Source organism: Taudactylus pleione, unplaced genomic scaffold, assembly GCF_031769625.1.
Source record: "Taudactylus pleione unplaced genomic scaffold, aTauple2 ptg000198l, whole genome shotgun sequence".
In the NCBI taxonomy this organism is placed as follows: domain Eukaryota; kingdom Metazoa; phylum Chordata; class Amphibia; order Anura; family Myobatrachidae; genus Taudactylus; species Taudactylus pleione.
In genome coordinates, this window is record NW_028284600.1 from 7,702,568 (window position 1) to 7,723,223 (window position 20,656).

The following is a 20,656-nucleotide window of genomic DNA, read 5'->3' on the forward strand; positions in this document are numbered from 1 at the left end:
CTATAGTCTCACATACTTTCCCCTATCACTATAGTCTCACATGCTTTCCCCTAGCACTCTATAGTCTCACATGTTTTCCCCTATCACTATAGTCTCACATGCTTTCCCCTATCACTATAGTATCACATGTTTTCCCTTATCACTATAGTCTCACATGCTTTCCCCTATCACTCTATAGTCTCACATGTTTTCCCCTATCACTATAGTCTCACATGCTTTCCCCTATCACTATAATCTCACATGCTTTCCCCTATCACTATAGTCTCGCATGCTTTCCCCTATCACTATAGTCTCGCATGCTTTCCCCTATCACTATAGTCTCGCATGCTTTCCCCTATCACTAGTCTCGCATGCTTTCCCCTATCACTATAGTCTCGCATGCTTTCCCCTATCACTATAGTCTCGCATGCTTTCCCCTATCACTATAGTCTCGCATGCTTTCCCCTATCGCTATAGTCTCGCATGCTTTCCCCTATCGCTATAGTCTCGCATGCTTTCCCCTATCGCTATAGTCTCGCATGCTTTCCCCTATCGCTATAGTCTCGCATGCTTTCCCCTATCGTTGTAGTCTCGCATGCTTTCCCCTATCGCTATAGTCTCATAGTCTCGCATGCTTTCCCCTATAGCTATAGTCTCGCATACTTTCCCCTATCGCTATAGTCTCGCATGCTTTCCCCTATCGCTATAGTCTCGCATGCTTTCCCCTATCGCTATAGTCTCGCATGCTTTCCCCTATCGCTATAGTCTCGCAATAGTCTCGCATGCTTTCCCCTATCGCTATAGTCTCGCATGCTTTCCCCTATCGCTATAGTCTCGCATGCTTTCCCCTATCGCTATAGTCTCACGTTTTCCTCTATCACTATAGTCTCACATGCTTTCCCCTATCACTATATTCTCACATGCTTTCCCCTACCACTATAGTCTCGCATGCTTTCCCCTATCACTATAGTCTCGCATGCTTTCCCCTATCACTATAGTCTCGCATGCTTTCCCCTATCACTATAGTCTCGCATGCTTTCCTCTTCCACTTTAGTCTCGCATGCTTTCCCCTATCGCTATAGTCTCGCATGTTTTGCCCTATCGCTATAGTCTCGCATACTTTTCCCTATCGCTATAGTCTCGCATGCTTTCCCCTATCGCTATAGTCTCGCAATAGTCTCGCATGCTTTCCCCTATCGCTATAGTCTCGCATGCTTTCCCCTATCGCTATAGTCTCGCATGCTTTCCCCTATCGCTATAGTCTCACGTTTTCCCCTATCGCTATAGTCTCACATGTTTTCCCCTATCGCTATAGTCTCACATGCTTTCCCCTATCGCTATAGTCTCGCATGCTTTCCCCTATCGCTATAGTCTCGCATGCTTTCCCCTATCACTATAGTCTCGCATGCTTTCCCCTATCACTAGTCTCGCATGCTTTCCCCTATCACTATAGTCTCGCATGCTTTCCCCTATCACTATAGTCTCGCATGCTTTCCCCTATCACTATAGTCTCGCATGCTTTCCCCTATCGCTATAGTCTCGCATGCTTTCCCCTATCGCTATAGTCTCGCATGCTTTCCCCTATCGCTATAGTCTCGCATGCTTTCCCCTATCGCTATAGTCTCGCATGCTTTCCCCTATCGTTGTAGTCTCGCATGCTTTCCCCTATCGCTATAGTCTCATAGTCTCGCATGCTTTCCCCTATAGCTATAGTCTCGCATACTTTCCCCTATCGCTATAGTCTCGCATGCTTTCCCCTATCGCTATAGTCTCGCATGCTTTCCCCTATCGCTATAGTCTCGCATGCTTTCCCCTATCGCTATAGTCTCGCAATAGTCTCGCATGCTTTCCCCTATCGCTATAGTCTCGCATGCTTTCCCCTATCGCTATAGTCTCGCATGCTTTCCCCTATCGCTATAGTCTCACGTTTTCCTCTATCACTATAGTCTCACATGCTTTCCCCTATCACTATATTCTCACATGCTTTCCCCTATCACTATAGTCTCGCATGCTTTCCCCTATCACTATAGTCTCGCATGCTTTCCCCTATCACTATAGTCTCGCATGCTTTCCCCTATCACTATAGTCTCGCATGCTTTCCTCTTCCACTTTAGTCTCGCATGCTTTCCCCTATCGCTATAGTCTCGCATGTTTTGCCCTATCGCTATAGTCTCGCATACTTTTCCCTATCGCTATAGTCTCGCATGCTTTCCCCTATCGCTATAGTCTCGCAATAGTCTCGCATGCTTTCCCCTATTGCTATAGTCTCGCATGCTTTCCCCTATCGCTATAGTCTCGCATGCTTTCCCCTATCGCTATAGTCTCACGTTTTCCCCTATCGCTATAGTCTCACATGTTTTCCCCTATCGCTATAGTCTCACATGCTTTCCCCTATCGCTATAGTCTCGCATGCTTTCCCCTATCGCTATAGTCTCGCATGCTTTCCCCTATCACTATAGTCTCGCATGCTTTCCCCTATCACTATAGTCTCGCATGCTTTTCCCTATCGCTATAGTCTCGCATGCTTTCCCCTATCGGTATAGTCTCGCATGCTTTCCCCTATCGCTATAGTCTTGCATGCTTTCCCCTATCGCTATATTCTCACATGCTTTCCTCTTCCACTTTAGTCTCACATGCTCTCCCATGTCACTATTGCGGCAATAAAATCCCTGCTATGTGTGAGAACGATAACACAAATGATCTTTGATAAATACGACCCTCTTTCATCTATCTTCTAGTGACGTATATAATAATCAGCTTGATTGGTGACACAGGCACTATATATAATATATACAGATTACAGAATATAATATACATATATAAATATATATAATACACACACACAGACACATATTTAGGATATATAGAAATAATAGGCCAATGCGCTATTGTCAGACCGCCCGGCTCAGCATTCTCCTGTGGCCCCGCCCACTCCCCTTTCTCTGTCAGCATGAGGGCCGGTGAGGGGCGATGGCTCAGGTTAGGCAGTTGATTGGCGATAAGGTCAACGGCGTGGCCAATCATCTGTCACTTCTGCTTTAACGTCACGCTGCCTCTGTCTCGGATAAAAGGCCTGGAGGGGGCGTGGTCTCGTTCTCAGCTGGAAGACGGCGGCAGGTTCGTGTCTCTGGATTTGCGGTGCAGCAGGTAACCGGGCAGCGCAGGTCGGCCTGTTCTCTCCTACCGATCTGTGCTCCGTGAGCGATATGTGACTGAGCAATCCCTGTGCATTGGTTTACATTACAGGGAGACTGTGACGCTGCAGCTTTGGTGGGACGATCATGCCTGCTCCCGTCTCCCCCTCATGTAGCAGTCTGACAGCTAAGTGTTATGGCATAACCCATAGTGAACAGCTGTTCTTCCCTCTGCCATTGTTGAGCCGCCAACCCAGTACCTGCTTGCTTTTGGCAGTACATGAGACATTACTACTTCCTTGTCGTCCTATAGAACTTAGTGTAATGCTATTTGAGCCTCTCCTTGTTGGGGTGTGCTTGCAGCTGGAAATCTCGAGGCCACAGGTTGGTCCAGATTGCTAATCCTTAACTAGAGATGCTCCTGCGTTAGTCAATTAGCTGGTGCCTTGGGCAGCAGCACAAAAATACAGAATTGATTAACACACCTCTTCCTGCTGAAAGCTTAATTTAGTCTGTATCAGAGCTGGCCCTAGGCATAGGCAAACTAAGCAAATACCTAGGACATTTGGAATGCCTAGGGACATCCAAGCCCACCTAAGGCCGGCTGAGGTTTGGAGCAGGCATGGCTGGAGCACCTGCTGCCGGCTGGGTAGAGACTCTGGCCTGGGCAGTGACTAGTGGTTAGCGCCGGGCTGGCTCTGGGGCGGCATGCAACGGGAAGTGGCCTGCCAGTCTGAGCAGGAAAAATGGATCTGCCACCAGCTGTACCTCAAGTTGGGTGGCTCTGCAGGCTGCGCTTAAAGTCTGTAACTGAGAGATGACTGGGGTGCTCACTGTTGGGAAAAAGGTGCTAGGTGAGGGTGGGTGCTGACGCTGTGCTAGGAGAGGGGGATACTGTGCTGGATGAGGGCCAGGGTGCTGGGTGAGGGAGGTGCTATGCTGGTATTGGGGTGCTGGGTCAAGTGAGGGGTGCCATTGTGTCGTTCTGGGTGAGGGCCAGGGTGCTAGGAGAGAGGTAATGGGTGCTGTGTTATGTTCTGGGCTGGGAGAGGGGTCATGGGTGTTGTGCTGGGAAAGGGGAGAGGGGTGCTGTGCTGTTATGTGATCTGTGCTGGGAGAAGGGTGCACCAACCAAAATCTTGCCTAAGGCACTAATTTGGCTAGGGTCAACTCTGTCCATAATAATGATTAAAGTATTCGTATCGGCATTTTACAGCACTGCTTTGGTTTGTGCAGGAATTGAGAGGAGTGACATTTCACTTGCCAGTCCCAATCAGAGGTCCTAGATGTCCCCTTCCCCACAATTATTTTAAGGCTGACTTGCATTTTTGCCCTGATTGGGAATGTTAGCTTTTAGCTAAAGCAACTAATTTTTTTTAGAGGCTGCCAACAAATCTTAGAAAATGCCCACTGTTTGCTGATGACAATATCTAACATTTAGGATCACACATGACAAATGGTCATTTAGTCCCTTACCAGTTTGCAGAGACAGACATTCTTTTGGGCAAGTGAAGTTTGTGTATATATTTATTAAGTTGGATTATATTGTTTTTAATGCTGCATACACCGGTTACGATCTGCACAGCCAACGATATCGCTGAATGATTTCCCTTGTACTTTTCTGAAGTGCAGGACAAACAGTATTGGGTGTACACACAAAGATATCTGATAGATTTTTCAGTGAAGTCATCCTGCCACATCTCTGAACATGCAAATCGTGATGAAATCATCCAAGTTGGCCTGCATGTATGGACGACCATAGATATCGTTATCGTCCATGCGGGAACGTGCATCGTTGGTCGTTCGTTGGTTCTTCACTGCATAAAAATGAACGATTTATCGTTGAATGATATCATTATCGTTCATGGATATCGTACCGTGTGTACGCACCTTAAGATTGATTAAGTTGGACACACATTTTTTTTTTGTAATCATCCTGTAAACTATTGGACAAAATGTTACCAGCTTTTGCCTTCAGTGACTATATCTACGATTTCTTTAGTATAGTTAGTACAAGCTGTGTGTGTGTGTGTGTGTGTGTGTGTGTATATATATATATTTTTTTTTTTTTTTTACAGTATAAATCAGTAATGATCTACAGGCGGCCCTCCAAGTCTTCACTCGCAGCCTCCAGCTCTTCCCTGCTTTGGTGTCATATTTGTTTGTTTTAGCTTGTAGTAATTGTTTAAAGTGCATGGCATGTGTTATTACATATAAGGGTCTCTTTCATTGGTTAAAGGTATTCATTAATATGTTGCCCTCTTAATTCGTTGAGGGCTTCCCAATGTGGCCCCTGTAGTGTATTGGGTTGCCTATCACTGGTGTAAAAGAAATGATTTATGAGCAGGCTCAGCAATAAGCTTAGTGCTGTGCTGGCAGGCCTGGCTGTGATATGGGTGGATTGAGGTGTTTATAGAATTCCAAACTGATGAATCATAGAAAATCTGAGGATGAATGAATGGATTTAAATGCAGCCTGGCTGACTTACAGGTGCCGGTTCCCAGCTAACACGTGTTGACTGCTTACTGACATCTAGCTCGTGTTATACGTGGCAAGCATGGTTCTGATTGGTTTAGCTAGTATACCATTTCAATGACCGCTTGCCAAAAATTCTTGAACTGCAGGACATAATATATTATATTTCCATTTGGTGAGTTCAAGGTAACCTGGTGTTAGGTGGGTGTGTAGATGTCTGTGTAACCACTGGCTGGGGTGTGGAGGGGTGTTACCGAGGCCAGTTAGTCAGCCACAAGCTACACACGTAGGCATTTGTCTGTCGCTCAGATGTTTCCTTGCTGATGCAATCCAAAAATAAACTACGTAAGTGTGAGCAATGCCTACTGTCAGTAACACTCGGGTAAAGACTTTTAAAAAAAAGTTCAGCACTCTCTCCCCCTCTCTTTATTTGCCTTCATTGAAAAACTGCAGTGTAAAATAAAATGTACTTGTAAATTGTAATAATGGGATTGAAATACCGGCGGCTGTTCAGCCACCAGTTCAAATCCTGACTGTGAAAGGCCAACAGGGGGAGATCCCAACCCTGGCTGGTAAGTAACCTACCCCCCCCCCCTTCCCCAACCCTCCCAGGGTGGTGCCTAACCCTAAGTCCCCCTCGGGGGCATCTAAACCTAAACCTCCCCCACCCTAAACTCCCCCACCCAGGGGGGTGCCTAACTCTAACCTCCCCCCAGTGGCCCTAACCATGACCCCCCTAATCCTAACCCTCCCTGGGTGGGTGCCTGACCTTACGTCCCCCCAGGGGGTGCCTAAACCTAAACCTCCCTCCCCCACGGCTAGCACTTACCTGGGTCTGGTCTCTTACGATCGCGTTTCCGACGCTGGTATCTAGATTGTAAGAGCATTAGCGGCATCAGCATTTTACCCGGCGGCGGGATGCCAGCGTTGATATAGATCAATAGCTGCTGGAGTCTCGTCCACTGGGATATTGACTACATCCCCAATAATGACATGGTTCCTGAGCTTTAGGGAGGTGAAGTAGGATTAGGGAAATTGGAGCTTTCTTTTGTTGTCTATAAAATCTGCTAAATGTGTGACCCGGGCATATAGAAGGGGCTGATTCAATAATAGCGTGGGCAATGCTTGGCACAGAACTAATTATATAGATAGTTTCCACATTGCCTAGAGCGGCAGCTGGAAGTACAACACATTCACAACAACAGTGAAGAGTCAGTTTGCATATTTAAGGGAAACTACCATAAGTTTTTTTTTGAGACTGAAGCAAAATTCTTAAAATATTTCTGTACGGCTATATCTTGTGGGAACTTCAATCTAACCCTGGATATTTAACTTTGCTGTAGGGTCTTACAGATAACATTTCTAGAGTCGTTTGTTTAGTAGTTTAGCTACGCCAGTCCTCTTCATACTGATTGCTCGAAGATATATATATTTTTTGAATAGATGTTTTGAAACCATTGACCTTGCAGGTATAGTTCTTTTAACACATTTACTTTGTGTTGTGGAAAGTTTAATTTGCACATTAACTGGCACATGATATATGGCAGTTTGAAATGTAAACATTTAACGCATGTGACCTTTAGTACATTAGGAGGCGGTGTCATGGGCTGGGGTTTTTCTACCAATGAAACCATGCCTAAATGAGCCAAGCAGCATATCTGTTGATACACCCCCAGGCTATCAAATGCTTCAACTATATCTGTCTTTTACTCTCGTCCTCAAACCCGCACTAACAGCCCAGGTTTTAAGGATATCTGTGCTGAAAGGAATTTTATTTTTGGTAGTGGTAAGTTACAATATATATATTTTTTTTTTTGGAGTGTCCTGGTCAGAAGATTCTGATGATGCTCATATGAAAGAAAATATTGTTAAACTCTATACCGTGTAGCTATCCTGAGGCAGGCAACCACTTGCACGATAATGCAGGAAGAATGTTCACGTTTTCTTGCTGCTGGGTTTTAAACTGGATATTGGATCTGCCAATACTAAAAAAAAAAAGTAAGATATTTATGGTGTTTAAGTTTTAGGTAAAGGATTTCTGTTGCTGCATCATACAGCAGTCTGACTGAGCTGACCTGTGCGTCATACAGCGCTTCATTACATGGTGACACTGGTTTTGGAATTGTTAGATACATAGCAACAGCTGTTAGATACATAGCAACAGCTGTAGGACTGGATTCTATGTAAACCTGAACACTTTGGAAAGTCCAGTCTGAGCCAAAATTATGTTGAAAATTTTTGGCAGAGCAAGTTTATTTGCTGAATCTTGGGTGTGCGTTCATGGTCATCGTGTGCGAATAGAGAACAACGATTTGGCAGCGAAAAGCTGTGTGATATTTCAGTGGCATCTTGTTGACGATTGGCTACTGCCGTGGGCGTGTAGAGGAATTTACCTATTGTCGCTGCATATTTAATGTGCCTCCCTTTGATGTTCTAAGCAGAATCCTCTTTGTTCACAGATAGCCTAGTATCTTCTCTGCCTCTACAATGTTTTCCAAACTTATCCAGAGACGCACCGTGGGTGCCCTGTGCAGTAACCTCAAAGCTTCCATGAGCTCAGCGGGACCAGCTGCCACAGCGAATCCGGACGAAGAAGGGTTAACATCAGAATACGTTTTTGAAAGAGAGGCCAGATATGGGGCACACAACTACCACCCACTTCCCGTGGCTCTTGAAAGAGGGAAAGGTTTGTTTTGTAATGTATGGTCTCCTCGCCCCCTCTTCCCCCAACCACAGAGTATGACCCACGTTAATGGGAAAGGGCTGTTGGATACAGTGCCTACATGTTACACAGCATTCTACAGTTCCAGCTTTAATCATCCACATCAGCCTCTGTTCAAGAAGAACTTATGGTTAAAATGTTGTAGGTTGCAACCCTTACTAGGCTTAACCTTCCCAGAAATCCGTTAACTGACCAGTGTGATTTTGGAGTATGAGCAGAAACATAAGCAGCCAGGGAAAACCCACGCACACATGGGGATAACCAACATAGGACACACTGAGCTCAGACTGGCATAATGGGATAATTGTTCCATTGGCATAATGGCACAAATGCCATTGGGCATTTGTGGAAGCAATGCTAACCACTGTGCTGCTATTCTTCAAGTTTAACTCTGCACAAAGGACATAGGCAAGCTTTGGGTCTGCTAAACCGTCCTGCTGGTAGGGCTTTCTATCGGTCAGAGATGACTACCTAGTAGGTAAGAGTGACAATTGCACAATGTAGTCTTAGTAGGTACCCACTCTACCACACACCAGGTTCGATAGGCCATGACTAAAGCCACACTGACCCCTGGAACTGTTGGGCGATATGGTATGATAGACTGACATCATTTTACCTGAAGGTATAAAATCTTATTCACATTTGTCAGGTTAATTGTTACTTATGACTCCTGTTTTAGTCCAAGCTAGCACAATGCAGCCTTAGTACTGATCTGTTGTGACAATGCTGGGTAACCTTTATAGAGTAGGGTGCAGGTAACTATAGGAGTGTTATACTGTAATAACAATTTATTTTGTATTTGCATGCATTCTCTTGTAGTTACATGATTGCTAGTGGTCTGTCCCATGCACCCCTATGTGGCTGTCTGTACCAGGCAATTATTCCAAGGACTCTGTAATTCGACTGTACAAGTGCAAATTAAGTCTAAAAAATGCTTTGATCATACTGTGGGGAATGGAATGTGGTTTTGGGAGTTACTTTCTGCCCTTTACAGTCATTTTTCCTGAAGGGGGAGAAAGATATAAAGTCACAAACATCTGCAGGAATTTGTGGTCTTTCTGAGTCGTAACATGTAAGCATTTAAATACATTTCTTTTATATGACCTCTACATCACTGTACTAGAGGGGGAAGAGCACTGGATGGCTTTGAGCACAGCTATTTTGCATTAAAGGCCTATATTTACCTTTCCTTCCCAGGTGTTCATGTGTGGGATGTGGAAGGCAGGCGATATTATGACTTCCTGAGCGCTTACAGTGCTGTGAACCAGGGGCACTGTCACCCCAAGATCATTGATGCTTTAAAGTCTCAGGCAGATAAGCTGACTCTCACCTCCAGGGCTTTCTACAATGACGTACTTGGGGAATACGAGGAGTACATAACAAAACTGTTCAATTATAACAAAGTCCTGCCTATGAACACAGGTAAGAAGTGCAAAACCGGCTTCACTAGTGCACTGCAAAGCTATGGTTTATACAGTATCCACATCAAGTACATTGTTGTCAGGCACCCTAATCAATCCCTGCTGGCTCCTCCCCAACACCGCATCACCGCTCAACTGTGCTCTTTACCTTGTGCAGTGTGGGGCAGCATCTTCCATTTTTTGGAACTGTGGCGCTTGACTGTGACATCATAGCCAAGTGACACACTCCCAGTCCATTACCAACATGGAGGATCAGAAAGCTGGCAACTTCACTGAGTATAAGCTGCCAACTGTTGATCCTTTAGGTAGCGGCTGTGCAGGGACTACAAGGTGACACTCGTGAGCTCCGACTTCCGGCTCACGCAGTGTGCACTATGGGAGAGACGTGCTCGGGGGGCATTCCTACTGGGGGCAATGCTCGGTGGGGGGGCATTCCTACTGGGGGCAATGCTCGGGGGTGGGAGGGGGGCAATGCTCGTGGGGGTGGGCATTACTACTGGGGCACTACTACGGGGCCATTACTACAGGGGGCATGACTACAGGTGGCACTACTAATGGGGGTATTGAATAGGCACTGCATAAGGGGCACCACTCCTGGGGGCAATACTACTCTGGGCTCTGCATATGGGACACTACTACTGTGAGCACTGACATTACTGGGGGCACTGCATAAGGGGCATCACTACTATGGCCTCTGCATAAGGTCCCCATTGTGTATGCCCCCAGTTTGTACACATTTAATAGGGACCCCCACATGTTTGTTGCACAAGGGCCCCCACAGACCTTTAATCTGGCCCTGAAATTGAAAATTCCATGTCTGCAGCTGGACTGGAAAACTCAGAACCTTCAAAGAGAAACAAAAGCTGCAAGTCCAGGAGACCTAAATTGATAACTGAGTTTACTCTATTTTGTGTAACTACTTCTCTGTCTATTCAGGTGTTGAAGGTGGAGAAACCGCATGCAAGCTGGCCCGGAAGTGGGCGTACACTGTGAAAGGAATTCCCAAGTACAAGGCGCAGATTATTTTTGCGGGTAAGTTGTACATACTTGGCCTGGCTTTAGCACCAGCTCAAGTTTTCCTCATAGATCAATTCTATCCTGCAACTGTCCCACATAGCTAATGTGTTCTGCTGTCTGATCAGATGAAATGTCGGTCACTTGTTTTAGTTATGATTTGATTAAAAACCAGCTAATAACATGTGCCTCACTCATATATTGTTTGCATAGAGATGCAGATGTACATTAACTATATTTTAATATTAGCCCTTTTATGTATTGGGACTAATGTCATCTCCAGGTGGCGTTACTATCTCGGGGAATCCACCGGTAATTTTGAACCATATATTTTTAGTAAAACTCAGGCAGATCACATTTCACATTACAAGTATCGGAATAGAAATATGGGAATTAAAGGGCATAAAGTAGTTTTTCATGAAAGCTACTCTAATTGCTCTTTAATAAATTTGTGATACTAAAATAATGAGAAGGATGAAAAATACCACTTTTATCATTGTTTAGTAAAAAATAATAAATACGGCCCAAAATGTGATAACTCACCAATTAGCGATACCAAATCACCAGAGTCAGGATAGCGATTGTGCTCTTTGTTGTAGCTCACAAATTCTAAGTAGTGTTAGCTTATATTCCCGGTTACCAACTGTCTGCCATTGATGTCTGGATTCATTCTCCGGGCTCTCTGGCACACACTTCAGAATCCATTGCCAATACAAAAGTGATCATAGACTGAGACCTGATGTATCAGAGCTATCATTCTTGTTTTATTCTCAGTCAGAAGTCTAAATGACTGCCCTAGGGAATCCCCGGCTTTTGCCTTACCACTGTATGTAACTTTACTCTACAGGTATATTTACCAAAGTGCCGGTTTTTAGAAGTGGAGATGTTGCTCATAACAACCAATCAGATTCTAGCTATTATCTTCTGGAAGGTGCTAGATAAATAAGTAGAATCTAATTGGTTTCTATGAGCAACATCACCACTTCTCTAAACCCGCACTTTAGTAAATATACCCCTACAATTTAAACACTGCACCTTCTATATAACTCTACCTTTGTTTACATATTAGATTGTATCTGTGAGGTCTCCTATACTTGCAGTGTGTACTGATCATAACAGAAGTCACTGCAGACTTGTGGGCCTCATAGTAACATTTAATAAAGGCCCTAGTGTACACGATGTGCTGTGGCTAGCCAACCATAGGTGACAAGTACTTGTGAGGCTTTGACAGACCAGATTAAATCTATAGTGACTGCACTCCACTGTTACTGTACTAGTTTCACTGGGCAGGAGATCCTGTGTACTGTAGACATTTAGCTTAGATATTCTGTATAAGCCGTTTACAATGTAAACTGAAAATCCAGATATCTGCTCCATGTCAGTAGTACTATTAGTTCTAGGTTGTGTTTGTAGTGGGCCGGTTACACTGAAAAGGAGAATACTATTTGCCTTTTTTGAATGGGGATTGTTTTGGAATTGCCTTTTCCTGAACATCAGTCTGGTGTAAAGATGCCGTTACTGTTTAACTTGTTCTCACACTTTATACAATTGAATTTTTGTGGCTGACTTCTGTTTCTTTTGCTCAGCTGGTAACTTTTGGGGACGGACCATGTCTGCCATATCAAGCTCTACAGATCCTTCCAGCTACGAGGGATTCGGACCATTTATGCCTGGTTTTAAAATAATTCCATATAATGATCTCCCTGCTCTGGAGGTAAGCAGTCTGTCTCTCGTGTGTTCTTTCCTATGTGTTATAAGTAAATCTATAATTTGATCACATAGCTCCTATTGCTGTAAAAGTTGTTAGACCTAGGGCTGGATTCAGTTAGAGGGGGAAAAAGCATTCACCGATGCGAGGTTTTCGCCACATTCCCACGTATCGCCCTATTCAATTCCATGATTTTTTCGCATATGTGAAAAGTCCATAGGCAAATACAGGCGTAAAAGTTTCACCACCCAGAGGCAGGTTCACAGCACTGTAAGCACTCAGGAAGTCATATCTCCTGCCTTCCACATCCCACACATCCCTTTAATACAAAATAGCTGTGCTCAAATCCATCCAGTGCTCTTCCCCCTCTAGTACAGTGATGTAGAGGTCATATAAAAGTTTTTTTCCACACTTATGCAAATATGCATATTACAGCCCTTTGACTCAATTTAAGAACACAAAATACATTTAATAGGGCTATTAATACACTTCTATATTGATTTCCAGTGTCAGGCGTTTTATGGGGTACAGACTGATTTCCCCAACATAAGTTATACATTTCACCAGTTTAGCCATTCGGATGTCTGTGTTTTCGCCTGTTTTGGAATTGAATAGGGTGAAAAGCAGGAGCACGCCTTGGGAAACTACACAAAAACTTTGCGTGCGAATGAGGCGAAAAGATTGCAGCGGCGAATGCTTTTCGCCGGGCACGACTTTTCGCCTCTAATTGAATTTGGCCCCTAATGCAGTAAGAACCCTAAGTAGTTACACCAGCTCTCAGAACCACAATATTTGTCCCTCTAACGGACAGGCTTATCTTTACATGAGGATTAGTGAGAATTGGGTAAATATTACCTTTGTCACGATCTGGCTTCCTAACTGGAAAATAACTTTCCTGAGGATGTCTGCGTCAGATACCAGGCTACTTCAGTTTTATGTATTGTATTAATGTACTGTCTGCTGCTTTCCTGGCTAGACCATAAAGTCTGTCACTGTTTAAACCATTTTGTGCTCTTTAAAGAGAAACCTGTCTCCTCTTTACAGCAGACAACACAGTGAAGTCATTTCTCATTGCCACTAAGTGTGTGTGTGTGTGTGTGATCATGAGATGTGATTTGTTCTACCTGATAACAATCAGCTAGATTTGTTCAAGTTAGGTCACCTACTACATGTGTGGCCTAATTGTAGAGAGATCAGGGTTTTCAGCTATAACTCTAAGGGCTCTATTTACTACAATCTGCATACTGAATGCGGATTGTAGTGTGATATTACCGAGTGAATTCGCATTGCGAATTCAGGCAAATATCACAGGGATTTACTATAAATCCCTTACAGGGACAGAGCTTGCGATAAAGCTCTGTCCCTGCGGATCCCATCCGCACTCTAGTCGCTGTATTTTCCGAGAAAATACTGCGACTAAGAGCCCGCGCATGCGCCGACCCACCGTCGCTGCTACCCCCCACTGATGCTAAGCCCCACCCCTCGCGATCGCGGACCCCCGCGACCCTCCCCTCCCTTCATTACACTTACCTGCAATTCTCCTGGCCTCCGGTGATCTTCTCCGGGCTTCCCGATCAGGTGATCTCCCATACTGCACTGGGACCCGATCACCTGATGACCGGGCAGCAGTGCACTGTGGGAGACCAGCTGACCGGAGAGGAGCCATCACCGGAGGCCCGATCACCGGTCCCTGGATTCAGGTAAGTAAAAAAAAACAAAAATGTTTCAATTTTTTTTTTCTTTTTTTTACAGCAATCGGCTTGCGGTCTGTTTAGACCACACAGCTGATTACTGGTACCGGCTCCCGCCTCTGCTCTCCCCATTTAGAGCAGAGTGGGAGCCCGGTAACTGGGGGAGACCCTGGATAACGCCACCTCCAGGTGGCATTATTATCACAGGGCTTTCCCCGATATTTTTTTACAATTTATTTTTAGTAACTATGGTTGGATCACATTTCCCATTAGTTATGGGAAATGCGATCTGCTATACTAAAAATAAGTGATACTTAGGGGTTGGAGTAGAATTTTACTAATTCTACTCCAGTTGCCCTGTAATAACTACAGGTGATACTAAAATAATGTGAAAAGGGTGTGAAAACACCCTTTTTCACTTTATTTTAGTAAAAATAGAGCCCTAAGCATGTAGATCTTCTCATTTAGAAGCATCTTAACCTTGTGTCTCAAGTTTGTGGGCAAAAGTAATACTTTAATAGTAGATGGGTACAGTAAAACTGCGTATAAACTATGCTGTGCTTTGTACATTAGCTCCTAAAATGGCATCCTATGACTCTACATGGATGATTTATACATAAACCAAGTGGCAGAGCGAGGAGAATGCAAACCTGTTAAGGACTTCATGTGGTTCTTCTTTGTATGAAGTCCTCAAAACAGGTCATCTCTTTCCAGCGTTACCATCAAAAACCCACAGAGCTGGCACCTATGTATGGAAGGGTCACTACTTAGGTATGGATTGGACCATCTGTGGGTGCAGAAAGATCTGCTGCATGACCAACTATCTTATGATAAACTGTAACGACTGAGGACCGTAGTCCAAGTCATGCTCATTTGTGTGTCCAACAGACTATATTTGTGTATCCTGCATAGTACTGGTTAGTTGACACTTGGCATTTATATTGTTTTCTAATTAGAGAGCGCTGCAAGACCCCAACGTGGCTGCATTTATGGTTGAACCGATTCAAGGTGAGGCGGGTGTCATTGTCCCTGATGAAGGCTATCTTACTGAAGTGAGGCGGCTGTGCTCCGCACACAATGTAGGTTGATTTTTAAATCCTGTACATGAAGAACCTCCTATTTACACCACAGAATGTGTGATGGTGATCTGTCTCTTTGCAGGTGCTGTTCATTGCCGATGAGGTGCAGACTGGACTTGCCAGAACTGGGAAGATGCTGGCAGTAGATTACGAGAATGTTCACCCCGATATTGTGGTGCTAGGAAAAGCCCTGTCTGGAGGAGTGTACCCTGTAGGCACATATGGGATTATATTGCTTATACTAGGCCATTATAGAATTGACCATTTCCCGGAGCATGTAGAAATTAGATCGAACATAGATGGTGGTCATTCAGTTTTCTCTATTAAGGATTTAATTCCTATATAGTGATGTAAACCTTGTTCAGCATTGCATCATGGTCTGTTTGCAGACGCTATTGTGGGATAAGGCAAAATTGTCCGTCTTTGACAAAGTTGCTCTAGGAGCACCGAGATGGCTTTGCTGCTCCTTCATATAAACCAGTGGTTCTCAACCCTCAAGTAATTCCCCCAACAGATCATGTTTTGAAGAGTTCTGTCTGGGGAAGCAGGTGACATAATTACTGACCCAGCAAAATAGATTAAAGAAATCCACAAAACATGACCTGCTGGTGATTTTTGAGGACTGGGAGTTGAGAACCCCTGATATAGATCAAACACTTTTCACTTTCAACTGGCTTCCTACCTTACTGGCATGAACGGTCTACTTTATAGCCTTTCCAGCTATTGGCAGATGTGTGGTGTGGTTTTTCCTTCTACTTATACTAAATTTTTTTTTTTTTTTTTAAATCTATTTTAGCTTAAAATAGTGTAAATGTTGCTGGCGCATGATGCCTGTCCTGGATTTGAAGGATTATATAGAGTATATTAGATCTTCTGACTAAACATTTGCAATGTTTGCCCAGGTCTCTGCCGTACTCTGCGATGATGAAGTGATGCTCACTATTAAGCCAGGAGAACATGGCTCCACCTATGGTGGCAACCCCCTGGCCTGCCGCGTGGCAATAAGCGCTCTAGAGGTAAGATCTCATTTACTTATCACACTGTTGTGACTGTGTGTTCCTTATTCATAAAGTTGGGGCAGATGCTTTACTTTGAATTCTCGTTCCTTGAGTAATCTACCCATGGCTTATTGGTGTACCTCGTTTACAGGTGATTGAAGAGGAAAATTTGGCAGAAAACGCCATGGTGATGGGTGAGCTGCTGAGAGCTGAGCTGATGAAGAGTCCTTCAGACATAGTTACTACTGTCCGAGGGAAAGGGTTATTGAACGCCATCGTCATTAAGCAGACACAAGGTAAGCTGCTCTAGAACTACAAAGCAGTGATGTCACTTGTTTCCAGACCATAGGCTCTCCTCTCCAATCCTCAAACGCCACCAGCGGGTCAGGTTTTAAAGATTTCTGCCTATAGAAACAGGTGGGATAATTAATGACCTAGCAAAATAGATCAACTCACCTGTGTGTGATTAAAAAAAATACAGAAAACATGACCTGTTGGTACGATTGCAGTTGAAGACCTCTTCCCCAGACTATGCCAATTTAAGCTGGTTTACTGGTCACTTTGTTTTTCATATGTAGTTTCCGGTTGGTTCCTAGATCTCATGATTTAGGGGTATATTTATTAATTGGGTCTTAGACACGATAATTATAATTTCTTATCTAAGCAATGAGAAATTATGTATAGCAGGGATGTACCATTAAACACACGCAGGGACAGGAGCTTGTCCCTGCCATGTGTAAAATTAAAGTGATCACTGATGCGATCACTTTACTTTGTGCTGCGGGTGCTGGCTGCACGACTGTGGCAGTGATTTTAAAATGGTTGTCTGGAACATCCTGTAGTTGTATGCAAGCACCCTGCATTTGTTTTAAAACCACTTATCTCTTGAAGCATATGGACATTTGTGGCAGGAATGACAGCAGCTAAAAACAGTGGCAGGTCTTTGCTGGAGCACTATCTGTACCGACTGATCAGTGAAGTGTTGCTCAAAATTCCAAAAATGTAATCTTCAATTATGTCAGAATAATCCCATCGTTGTCTGTTATTAAACCCCAAAGTTTGCTCAGTTTTACAAACTGCCCTTCAGTGTTCCATGGGAATGTGTCAAGAGGACAATTAGTCCTATTCTACATCTATTAGGAATTGCTTTCAGAAAGTGAAGCACAGCTTGGCGTGCCACAGACAAATGCCATCTGTATGTAGCCTAATACTGAATGAAATTCCGAGCTGAACAGCCTTTATCTCCAGGATTTCTATATACAAAGCACCCACGTAATCCACTGGAATGAGACTAAACTGTACTAGCTAAACTCTCATTTGCATAGTGCTGACACCTCTGCTAGCTGCCTAGCGCCTAATCTCAGATAAACCTCCTATACCGAATAACTCCTCAATCCTAAAGAATGTACATGCTCCAATCATGACCCCCTGTAGTTTGGCTGACTTACATTTATTCCACATTGGTATTCTCAATTGTATGGGAATTTCTTGTTGGCTGTCATTTCATAAATATCATAACACAGCATAACATGATTTCAAGGATAGGTATGCTAGAGGTGTGAATGATGGGGGACTGGTATGCTAGAGGTGCGAATGATGGGGGACTGGTATGCTAGAGATGCGAATGATGGGGGACTGGTATGCTAGAGATGCGAATGATGGGGGACTGGTATGCTAGAGGTGCGAATGATGGGGGACTGGTATGCTAGAGGTGCGAATGATGGGGGACTGGTATGCTAGAGGTGCAAATGTTGGGGGACTGGTATGCTAGAGGTGCAAATGTTGGGGGACTGGTATGCTAGAGGTGCGAATGATGGGGGACTGGTATGCTAGAGGTGCGAATGATGGGGGACTGGTATGCTAGAGGTGCGAATGATGGGGGACTGGTATGCTAGAGGTGCGAATGATGGGGGACTGGTATGCTAGAGGTGCGAATGATGGGGGACTGGTATGCTAGAGGTGCGAATGATGGGGGACTGGTATGCTAGAGGTGCGAATGATGGGGGACTGGTATGCTAGAGGTGCGAATGATGGGGGACTGGTATGCTAGAGGTGCGAATGATGGGGGACTGGTATGCTAGAGGTGCGAATGATGGGGGACTGGTATGCTAGAGGTGCGAATGTTGGGGGACTGGTATGCTAGAGGTGCGAATGTTGGGGGACTGGTATGCTAGAGGTGTAAATGATGTGGGGCAGGTTATACACTTATTGTAAAGGTGTTTTGAACTTGCAGATGGAAGTTGTAAGTTTTTTCCCAACTGTTTATAAACTTGTATGTACACACTGCAAAATCACTAGATTATTTTTGGATACATTAAAATGTCTCTAGACACGTATATGCTGAAATACTACTTTCTATAATTTTTCATCATGCAAAAAATCAACCATGTGACACCACATAGAACCACCTCCAATACTTTGCTTTAGGCCACTAACAGACTCCTACAGAATCCTGCTACTTTTCTGGGGTTCCAGATTTTGTCGTCCCTTTATGTACTTCACATAGGTTGTGCACTGCAGAATTCACCTGCAACATTACTGCGATGGCCACGACTTACCTTTCTAATGAATTTGCACGGGTATTGGGAATGCCCTTCATGAAAATATCCAGTGACTGTAACGCTGGACTTCACACTCCGGAACACATTGCATTTTACCCTATGAATGGACAGTGATGAGCCGTTAAAAATGACCAGATATTTTTTTTCTCTAACATCTGCATCTCAGTAGCCATCCATAACATTGTTTAGCATTGAGTTCTGGAACAACGATGCATAACTATATTGTTTTATTATTGCAATGAGGTTTGTCAGTGGCTAGATCTGCCTGATTGCTAAAGGCCATTAATAGTAAGTGAAAGGGTGTTGCTTGGACAAGATGTTCCTGAATATAATGTTAAGCTGACTTGTGTCTTGGACTTTTCAGAATGTGATGCTTGGAAGGTGTGCCTCAGGCTTCGGGATAATGGACTTCTAGCTAAACCCACTCATGGAGACATCATCCGGTTTGCACCACCTCTAACAATCAACGAGCATGAGTTGCAAGAGTGCATTGAAATCATCCACAAGACACTGCTTTCATTTTGAGCAGATCTTCTGGCTTCTCATACAATTTCCTCATGTTGGCGTTCCTTTGGGGACATGGAATACTCTAAACATTTAGAGTTTCTAGAATTTGGTTCACTGGACTTGGTCTTCTCACTAATGAACAGATGGGCAGTAAGCTGGTCGTCATCCCTGTATTGTAATTGATGGGACTGGAAGTTTTTTTGTGATGGGTAATGATGATCCAGTTTGCCCCAGTAAGGTCATAAAAACGTTGAGTTATCTGTGCTTGTACTTAGTGTTTAATATAATGTGCTGTATGTATTGTAGTGATTAAAGTAGATGTTATTTAATAATCTATTTCTAGTTAAGTTCTGCTTCTTATGTAAAGGTGATTAAAATATAGCTTGTTCTTGGTAACAGTCTATTTAAAATTTAAGTAAAACGCCCCTTGTACATGACTTAATATTTTCGCCCTGTAACGCCTGATTCTAGACTTTACAATAAAAGTTACAGCAATTTGCTGTGCACAATAGTGTTACTGCCAGTAGCCCCTACAGAACAGTGAGACATTACTATCCTTTTGTTTCTCTTACTGTGCAGATGTTTGCCATGAAAATCCTGGTCCAGCATGTAAAAATGTCTACCCAGAGTAAATGGATAATGTCATCCTACATGGTCTGAATTTCATTTGTGTATTTTGCATTTTATTACTGCAACCATATTCTAAGTCATTAAAACTTCTAGGCAGTCCTTTAGTCTGTCTAATGTAACACATACATAACTTCCAACAGTGGGTGTTGGTGAATTGGGACAGGGGGTGTTACCACATCAGTATGAGTTAGGCTGCCTGTTATCTCAATCTCGTCCCCATATTTTGCCTCTTCATTGCCACATGCACCCGTTCACAGCTATTCTGCTCCTAACTGCTAGGCAAACGGGACAATTCAGTCCTGATCATGATGGGGCCGAGATTCCAATTAGAGGTTGTCCCAATGTAATCGGGATGATTGGGAGGTAGGCCAATGTACAGTTTAGGAGCTTTCTCCTTCATTCAATCTGGCTATACACTGAGTCTGTCGGTGCAATATGTAGTTTCCGCCTGAATCGGGATGACATGACAGCCACATCGTTCAGTGTGTGCAGCCAATATGTACAATCCCGCGGTCGCATGAGGTATTATCCTTTTGGCTGTGCTGCATGTCCAACCTGACAATATCGCATGTGGCCCCATTGCGTTGTCTTGTTCCAATGTGTACCTGAGGTATGTTAGGTCGGGCCGACATATCGTACTGGTATACATCGCTCAGTGTGTAGCTGGTATAACTGCCCAAAGAAGTTGGAGTGGTTTATAGAGCTATTTTTTTTTTTTTTCCTTATTTGACACCTAT

General features: G+C 44.0%; 1 protein-coding gene across 1 annotated transcript; it reads left to right on the forward strand.

Annotated features, from left to right (window-relative positions):
- Nucleotides 1-3,042: 3,042 nt before the first annotated feature.
- Nucleotides 3,043-19,939, forward strand: OAT (ornithine aminotransferase). The gene is made up of 10 exons (XM_088476887.1): nt 3,043-3,126; nt 8,048-8,274; nt 9,508-9,732; nt 10,668-10,763; nt 12,332-12,459; nt 15,101-15,223; nt 15,306-15,434; nt 16,126-16,239; nt 16,373-16,517; nt 19,147-19,939. The coding sequence occupies exons 2-10, from the start codon at nt 8,076-8,078 to the stop codon at nt 19,305-19,307; spliced, it is 1,320 nt and encodes a 439-aa protein (XP_088333013.1). The 5' UTR covers nt 3,043-3,126; nt 8,048-8,075; the 3' UTR covers nt 19,308-19,939.
- The last annotated feature ends 717 nt before the right edge of the window (nt 19,940-20,656 follow it).